At 36.6% G+C, this 9729-nt stretch overlaps 1 protein-coding gene across 1 annotated transcript in view; it reads left to right on the top strand.

The window, feature by feature from the left end:
* Positions 1-9729, top strand: part of LOC124264099 (titin-like) — a 133909-nt gene that overhangs the window by 57607 nt on the left and 66573 nt on the right. Inside the window, exons 40-45 of the mRNA XM_046698826.1 lie at positions 380-552; positions 966-1093; positions 4871-5030; positions 6903-6924; positions 7779-7923; positions 9042-9180. Of these exons, the coding sequence (XP_046554782.1) occupies positions 380-552; positions 966-1093; positions 4871-5030; positions 6903-6924; positions 7779-7923; positions 9042-9180 (767 nt within the window). The remainder of the gene's footprint in view (positions 1-379; positions 553-965; positions 1094-4870; positions 5031-6902; positions 6925-7778; positions 7924-9041; positions 9181-9729) is intronic.

Genomic DNA, 9729 nt, shown 5'->3' on the forward strand with positions numbered 1-9729 from the left:
ACAAACCAAAACTCTTAGAACACGAGTTGCTGGAGACCAATTCTAACTTGAATCCTTTTGTTTTATAGTATTGTTTTCACTCTATTTTCCCTTTCTGCCAAAAGGAATTTGTTCCTGAGGATAGTCAAAACGGGGTGCTCTTTTGCACTGACATTCTATATTTTCAATGGAGTAATTAGAAAGTTTTAAAGCCAGTAGGGTCCTGTTATTTATCAATTATCTTTGCAAAATGTAAACATTCACATTTATGAGTAAAGCTGCTTGCTTGCAGATGTGTATTTTTAGGTCCAGGAAAGACAGTTTGTGTTATGAAACTAAATTTATGCGAAAAGGCAAAACTATTTAAGATTGGTAAAACGCAAGTATGTGTTCTGATCAGGTTGAAGGATGGGAAACCTGTAACTCCCAATGACTGTCTGAGGATTGTTGCCAAGGGAAACAAGCACCAGTTGAGAATATCTGCCATCGTGAAGTCTGATGAAGGACAATATGTCGCCACAGCAACATCAGAGGCAGGCACCAAGTCTTGTGCTGCTAGACTCACCATACAAGGTGAGATCGATAAAACTTCCGTGAAGAAATAATATTATATTGTATGTTGTATACTAATAGGGAACTATTTAATGTTAAAACACAGTGTTAAACCATGCTCACTCAATCACAAATGACATAAATCTAGCTTAATGAGTGTGTAAAAAAATTGATTGGTACAAAAATTAATTGGTATTAATATGTCTCATTCACACAGAAGAATCTTTGTGTTAAAGTCTTAAATGATCCATTAATGTAATTTTCTCTGCTATTTTGCCTTTATTAGCCAATGGAATATGTTTTGCAGATTAATGAGATTATTCTCTGGTGCTGACGTTTTATATCAAATTCATGACAAATATTTTGTTAAAAAAATGACCAACAAGATTGTCCCTTGTGCCGTCACTGACCCATCACTTCCTGTTTGTCCCCAGTTCTGGCCACCAAGTTTGCTGCAGAGTTGCCAGCAGAAGTCTCTGCCTCGAAGGGGGAAAGTGCCACCCTGACCTGTAGCACACCCCCAGGGGTCAAGGACGTTCACTGGGAACTCAATGGCAAAAAGGTATGTACTCTCCAGTACTGACCATGACCCTTTTGAGGTGACTGACAATGGCTTTTAGTTTTGTTAATATTTGAATATTTGTCTTTGACCATATATTTATGTTCTTCAATGTCACAGTTTTCTTTGTTGTTTATACAATAAAAGAAGCGTGATGAAGCTCAGTTCACCTGGGACAGTGGGGTAACCTAGTGGTTAAAGTGTTTGCTCATCAAACGGGTTCAATTCCCCACATGGGTGCAATGTGAGAAGCCCATTTCTGGTGTCCCCTGCTGTGATATTGCTAAAAGTGGCATAAAACTACACTCACTCACTCACTCAGTCCACCCACAGTCTTCTGAAACCTGTATCAAACACTGATGAACACAAGCTGCAGTTTGAGGAAATTACTTTACATTTATCATCTTCAATATTGCACTTTTCTTTGTTAGTCACACAACATAACAATACCACAATGCTCTGTATACGTCAGTCCCTTGAAACTCAAACACTGATGAACACACACTGCAGCTATCCCTGCACCAGACAGTAGCTGAACGTGTGTGTGTGTTGTGTGATGGTGACACAAGACTGCATGATAAGTGTGTTATGTGCCTCTCACATGTATAGCAAGGCCCTCCCTGGGTAAACACAGGTATCCACAAACAGTGGGTACAATGCTCACACTATGCAGGCAGTAATGTGGTGCACTTCACAGCTAGGAACAGGGCTCAAGTAAGGTTAGTTGTACTGTCAGGCTAATTCATAATTCAGTGTCTTGATATTACTTTGTGTCTGCGTATTATTGTGACTCTCTGTTGCTGCTTCAGTTTGTAATACTTTAAATAGGACATATTTGAAGATGAAATGGCCAACACATGAATAAAATGTGTATCAGGGAAAAAAATGTTTTTGTTTACTTTTAACATGAAGAATGTATAGAGATGAGATTTATGTCATATTATCAATAATAATGTGCATTTACTTACATGATTTCTGTTGTAAATAAACATTAGTAGACTTACTTAGTCTATAAGCAATAATCATATGTTTCCATCATAATTTCTAGATTGTATAGATAATAAGAATTAGTTGTCCCTGTAAAAGACTGGAATTCTTAGACTGAATTGTCCTGTTATCTAAAGTTACCAAATATGAGGATAGAATTACTACACATTGATGAACTTACCATTCAATGCAGTCTTGAAGCAAGGTTATGGGGTGGGGTAGCCTAGTGGTTAAAGCATCATCTCGTCATGCTAAATACCCAGGTTCGATTCCCAACATGGCTACAATGTGTGAAAGCCATTTCTGGTGTCCCCTGCCGAGATATTGCTGGAATATTGCTAAAAGTGGCGTTAAACCATCCTCACTCACTCATACACTCACTCACTGACTGGAGCAAGGTTATTAAGTTACTTTATTTCATATTTACATTTATTGTTTGTATTTTGTCTTGCAAACGTAAGTGTTTGTAAATACAGCAAACTTAGCGATGTAAAAAATACATTTTCATTAATTTGTTACTTACTGTATGCCAAAAACTGTGGATCATAAATATTTTAGGAAATATTGTGTTTGTGCAGACTGAGCATACAATTTATGATGGATGTGGAAAAGGCTTTGTCGCTTCTATTCTATTGAAAATACACCCAGAATAGTCATGATCCTGACCTTTTTGTTTAGTATATATTGGATTCATGTCCTTGGATGATGGAGTCTCAATGTCTGTCACAAAGGTTGTTGTCCAGATAATATCACAAATCTTGTTTTCCAGAAAGTTTGTATTCATTCAAGCATTACAAATTGGCCAGGGAGATTTACTTGCTATTAAGTGTAGGGTTAAAAGGTTACTGCTAACTGATTTGGTGGTACGTTACTATTGTGCTTATGATCGTAAATGAATTCCAAACTGGCATTCCCCTTTGGCAGTGCAAAACATGTCACAAGTTCACAAATACGTCCCTGTTGTCGTCAGCTTTATGGTAGTCGTTACGGAGTAGGTTGGATATATATGTCCATAGTTGATTGGACACAGTGCAGTAGGGTATATCTACCTACAGATTCAGGTAGGTGTTTCTCTGGAATGGATATTGAGGTATGATAAACCATGGCTCTGGAAATGTGAAATTGTGATATAAAAGAAAATTTAAAATGTTGGTACGAAAGTTATCAGACATTTTTAAGGGGTAGGCAACCAACGGAAGTTGTAGTTGATAGGTCTGTTGCATCTATAAAGGTTGCATCTTTTATATGGCGTAGAAATTTGGGGATTACATACACTGGGGAAATTAGAAATGGTACATGTGTATGCTTGTAAAAAGTTGTTGGGTGTTAAACAAAATACTCCATATATCATGATCTACAGAGAATGTGGCAGGTTTCCTTTATATTCTTATTGTAAAGTAATTCGGTATTGGATAAAGTTATTACACATACCAACCTATCGCTTACCAAAAAATGTTATATTATGATGCTTTTATATGATAGAAATGGACACAAAAACTGGGTGACTGATATAAAACAATTATTATTTTCTACTGGATTTGGAGATATTTGGCATAACCAAGAAATTTGAACATATCCGGAATTCATCAAATCATTTACTCAAAGACTAAAAGATATGTATTTTCAAAACTGGCAAGAAAAATTATCTATTTCAAGCAAATGTGGCACCTACCTAATGTTTAAAAACAATATCCATACCAAATTCTATTTATCATGTTTAAATTTAAAATAAGTATAGAGTAAGTTTAACACGATTTCGATGCTCATCTCATGAACTTCTAATAGAGAAAGGTAGATATGTAAATATGAATAGAGAACATAGAACTTGTCAATTATGTAATACAAATGCAATTGAAGACAAGTATTATTTTCTTCTTGTATGCCCTAACTACAGTAGTCTTCAAAGCAAATATATAAGAGAAAAATATTATGTCCATACAATTTAGACTAGTTTTCACTACTGCTAAATAGTTCAAATCCTAAAGAAATTGAAAACCTGTCCATGTATTATTTCTACTCATTTGTACATAGAATGCATATTGTTCCTTGAACGTGTATAAAGCAAGTGTATATAGTGTACTATAGGCCTGAGGCCTTTTGAGTACCAGAATAAAGATTGATATAAAGGTTTGGTTAATCACCAGGAATGTTTTTGCCCAATAAGATATTTTTTCTGTTGCCATTTGGTATTAAGATTAATGAAAAATAATATTTCAGATACTGGGGATAGAATAGGTCCTAGCAACCCAAGCTGATCATTAGACATGACTTTGTGTATTAGGATCAGACTCAGTGATACAGTTGATGGTGTTGATTGTATCTCAAAACATTATCAGCGGATTGTCTGGTCCAGACTACCTGGAATATTGTGAGGGGGGTGCCCATTAAACAACAGCCAAACAAACAAAACTGTAAATAACAAAAACATGACATCAGTTGTATATCTGAGTTAGTAATAGAAAGATGATTATTATGAAACTATCAGCATTGTAATTGCTGTGTATATTGTTATATACTCAGTTAAGATTGTTTGATGTGAGTTGTGTGTTTGGTAGTGAGGTGGGTATTGATGACAGTCTAGTTATTAATTTCAACATGGCCTGTGTTATGGCCTTGACTTAAGCCAGTGAGATACTTCACATTGTAATCAGTCTTAGCCACTGCCAAAGAAAATGTTATGATAATAAAGTGATTGTCAGTTCTATGACATATATGACGTGAAATTGAGGGCGGTTTTGCTTATCTATGACAGTTAATGGATTACCTGTCTACATTTTCATTATCTCGTTAAAGGTAAACAAAAGCCACCAGGCTGTGATGACCTCTGAACCTGATGGGACTCAATCCCTTGAGTTGAAGAACCTGATCAAATCAAACTTTGGAACATACTCCTGTGTAGCCAAGATGGCTGACAAGACAACTCTCACCACAAAAACCAAGCTGGTGTTGGAAGGTGAGTCCTAGTTGTATTTCCTAATTTTTCTCATTTAACAATAAAACACTTGAGGAATGTTCATCATTATATTCTCACCCTTCCTTAATACTTATGGATTAACTTAATTTGGGTTGGGCTATTTGTTCAAAGTCACCTTCTGACACTATAAAATGGGTGTCTGTTGAGTCAGATAATGACTGTCCTGGATTGAAGTTTTATCTGGTTTTAAATGGCCTTCAAATTTAATTTCCTTAAAATATGAAAGCCAGTGTTAACTCTCCTGTAGGATATGTAGGTTATGCTGTGTGTTTTCTCTGTTAATGTGTGATAATATCATGTGAAATATAAGTCAATAGACATGATTCCTGAGTAATATTGAAATATGGTGTGATTTAACAAGGAAGATGTGATTGAACAAGGAAACAAAATATATCACTTGTAATTCAACATGTATGTGGATGTGTGGCTGCTATTTCAAGCCAACCAACCCTTGTATTTAAGCCATAATCTCAATGCCAGGCAGGGTAACAAAAAGTACCATCTTTTAATGCCTCTTGGTGTGCCACCAACAGAGGATTGAACCACAACCCTTCCTCTCACTGACACAATCCTCCAAAACCATGGGGGTGGTGGGGTAGCCTAGTGGTTAAAGCGTCCGCTCGTCATGCTGAAGACCCGTGTTCAATTCCCCACTTGAGTATGATGTGTGAAGCCCTTTTCTGGTGTCCCCCGCTGCGATATTGCTGGAATATTGCTAAAAGAGGCATAAAACCATACTCACTCACTCCAAAGGCATGTACGTGGTTGACATAATCTGGTCATATCTGGTTGTATATATCCAATAATCCTCAATGCCAGGGTAACAAAAAGTACCATCTTTTAATGCTTGGTGTGCCACCATCAGAGGATTGAACCACCATCCTTCCACCCTCTGACACTATTCTCCCAAACCATGTAGGTGGTTGATATAACCTGGTCTTACATGGTTGTATTTAACCCATAATCCTCAGTGCCAGGCAAGGTAACAAAAAGTACCATCTTTTAACACCTCTTGGTGTGCCACCATCAGAGGATTGAACCGCCATCCTTCACCTCTGACACTATCCTCCCAAACCATGTAGGTAGATGATATAACCTGTTAGAGAGACAGCTTAGACAAAACAAGACAGAGAACATGACACTAGCATTACAGATCAAGGAACAATTCAGTTTTTCTGCAAATGATTCTAAAGTTACTTTGAGATTTGCATGGCAGTTTTTCCACATGAGTAAACACTGATTATTAATTAACAATAATACTCAGGTGTGGCAAATGTAAACACCATCTTTACACATGATAGAACCAAGTGTGCGTTATTTCTTTGATGGATCTTGGTCTGGTGGACCTTTGGTATATCAGGGCCGAAATATCAAAGAGCAACATCACAATGCAGTTAAAAGTAAATCAGTTCTAGAATGACACACTTAAATATTCATAGCTTTTCTACAGTTACCTATTGCCATGGAAATGTCAGACAGTCTCTTAAAGTGATGACAGTAGAAAATATTATAAGACCTGATTTTTTTTGGTGTGAGAGCTCAGTGTAAATATGCCAGATAAAGATGGATTATCGACATAACGTTTATTTCTGCTCGTGGAATACTGATGGGGTCTTGTACTGACAGAGGTATTGACATCATAGTGAAGTAGAGACACATCCATAGCTTGTCTTCATTGTGGTCTGGAGAGAGGCAAAGATATCGGTCACTATTTCCATGTTTTGGAGGTGGGAGGCTTCGCTTTGTTGTGTGTGTTTTTTAAGATTTTCAAATGTTACAAATATTTTTGGTAGTTGATGTGCCATGATGATTGAACAGCTGATGTAATTGTTTTTAATTATTTTTTTGCAGAAGTTGTTGAAATGGAGGAAGAGTAAGTATTTTTTTAAACATTTTATTTGATAAATTTTAAAAATGACAATATATGTTGGGATAGCGTAGAGGATATATAAATTTTATCAGTACCTTTGTGTGTGGTAATGGTTTTTTTACTTATAGTTTAGAATCAGAATAATGTATACATTTATATTTTTATATATTTTTGAGTGAGTGAGTGAGTTAAAATTTAAAGTCACAATGGCAATATTTCAGCCATATCGTGACTAATATTTTTGAATGATTGCAATGTCTTTGTATCTGAATGTACGTATGTGGGAATGTGTAGACATGAACAAAATGATATTACTGATAATCATCCGAACAACAGCAGTCTAAGATGGTCTCTGTCAGGAGGCTAAACAAATGCATTGATGATTAGGCAGGCGGTGCATAGGCCAGTAGGTGGTTTAGTCACTTATTATGTAGAAGTTCTTGGTTTGATACCACAGGATCTCACTTTGAAGAAGGGTTTGCCATCTCTTCTGGAACATAGTTTCAACACGGCTAAATAGATTTCATAAACAGAGTCAGTTGGGTTGAATGAGCCTGGTGAATGAACCTGGTGAATGAACTCTTTGAATGAGTCTGCTGAATGAACATTGTAAAGTGAAGCTATTACATGAACCTTTTGAATGAATTCATCTAATGCAGTTGCTCAATAAACTCATTGGATGAACCAGTTGAATTAACCTGCAGAATGAATGTGTTGGATGAACCAATAGGATGAACCTGTTGGAAGAAAGTACAAGACCAACTGAATGAACCTGTTGAATGAATTTGCTGATTGAACCAGTAGAATTAACCTGTTGAATGAACCAGTAGAATGAACCTGTTGAATGTTTGTTGCAGCATGAGGAAACCCAAGTTTGTGAAGACCCTCATGGATGTGTCCTGTCATGATGGCGACATGGTAAACTTGGAGTGCCAAGTCCGTGGCGACCCCCGACCTCAGATCACATGGTACAGAGATGGCGAAGAAATACCCGACACTCAGGTAAGTTTTAAATTATGATAAATAGATGGGGTCTCATTGATTCTGTCTGAGAAGACATGGCAAGTCAGTATTGAATACAGCTTCGGTGAAACAAGACACTTCGACTTCAGAAACTTGTTGATGTGTAGGGTATATTATCCACGATTTGAAATATGCTTTAGCTTGTTATTGTTACACCAAAACTATATAGACCTATATTGTTTGAATGATCAGTTTGCAAAGTAGTTTCCTGTAGATACATATACTATTATTTATTTGATAGATGTTTATTTAATGTGTTATTCAATTTGTGAAATTATGTTCATTTAGTTTTATTATTCAATTTGTGAATAATTTCATGATTTTTAAAAAATATTTAAAAAACTGAGATTTAGTGAGCGGATTATTTTTCCCACTGGTGTTAACATCATAAAAAATCCTGCTCAAAACATCTTGTCAAATGACATTATTACAGAGTACATACTGAAACTGTTGTTATGATGTTATGGTTGTGTGTGGGACTGTATCTGTGATGACATTGTGAAGGACATCCATCAGCCTAGATGTGACCATGATGACAGTGATTGAGGGCGTGTCAATAGGACCGGTATTAATAGTACAAGTCTCGTAAACATCACATCAATTGACATCACAACTCCTTTATAGCAGAACGAAGTCAATAACACAATTAATTAAATGTTCAGGGCAGGGATGTATGGGTTAATATAATTGTTCAGGGCAGAGGTGTATGGGTTACCTCCCTGGAGCTGCTGTTCATGAGTGAAGTTTCAGGATTAATGTGTTACAATCTTTCATCCTCTGTTGTCAAAATATCATGTCTGTGTGGGTTTCACCAAACTGTCAACTTTTGACAGTTCCTCCAACAATGAGTTGATACACTCATCGAATACATCACCACCTACAGGGATTTAACAAACCTTGTTACTTTTAAGTCCTTTAAATCTGAACCTGTTATTCTGGGAAACCATTTTGCTTTTCAAAAACCTTATAACCTAGAACCTGTTACTCCAGGGATGATGATGATGATGATGATGATGATGAAACCCAGGTTTCTCAGAGAGAATTAGATTGCAGAATTAACCAACAACTAGAGGTTATTATGGCATCATTTATTTCAGGATTTCCAAATGAGCATGATCGGAACCACCTGTAAACTGTGTATTGTTGAAGTCTTCCCTGAAGATGAAGGCAAATATGTGTGCAAAGCCGTCAACAGTGCAGGGGAGGCAACTACATCATGCATAGTGTTCGTTGAAGGTAGGTTATCTCCCTTGGACCTCATGCTCATTCTTCCAGGAACTGGCTACTACATCATGCTATTACAGCTTGAATGCATTTCTTCAATCTATATATCTTGTCATATCTGTTTCAGGAATGTGTCTTTTACATCAAACTGATGGCAGTTTTGTACATAAGGGACCGTTCATATGTTATGGCTAGGGGTGGTGATGATGATTTTTAAGAGGGGTCACCCATTTTGTTCTGGGGAGGTAGGGGGGTCATCAATTTTGTACATAAAAATATTTTAAAATTAGGCTTAGAAACATTGGAAGGGGGAGGGGGTCATGATTTTGTACATGACATGCAGAGGGGGGTCACTTACTTTGTAAATACATTTTAGGGGGGTCAGTCACATTGTACATGCTTCTCCATAAAAATCATCATCACCCCCCCACCCCCAAGTCATAAATTATGAACGGTCCCTAAACACAATTATACATACATCCATTGCACACAGTCTTCAAAACTTTATATCGGATGTTTTATTTTTCTCTGATATTGTCAAAGTTGATCTGTTATGCATAC

This window comes from Haliotis rubra, unplaced genomic scaffold, assembly GCF_003918875.1.
Source record: "Haliotis rubra isolate DU_JTF1 unplaced genomic scaffold, ASM391887v1 Scf91, whole genome shotgun sequence".
NCBI lineage: Eukaryota > Metazoa > Mollusca > Gastropoda > Lepetellida > Haliotidae > Haliotis > Haliotis rubra.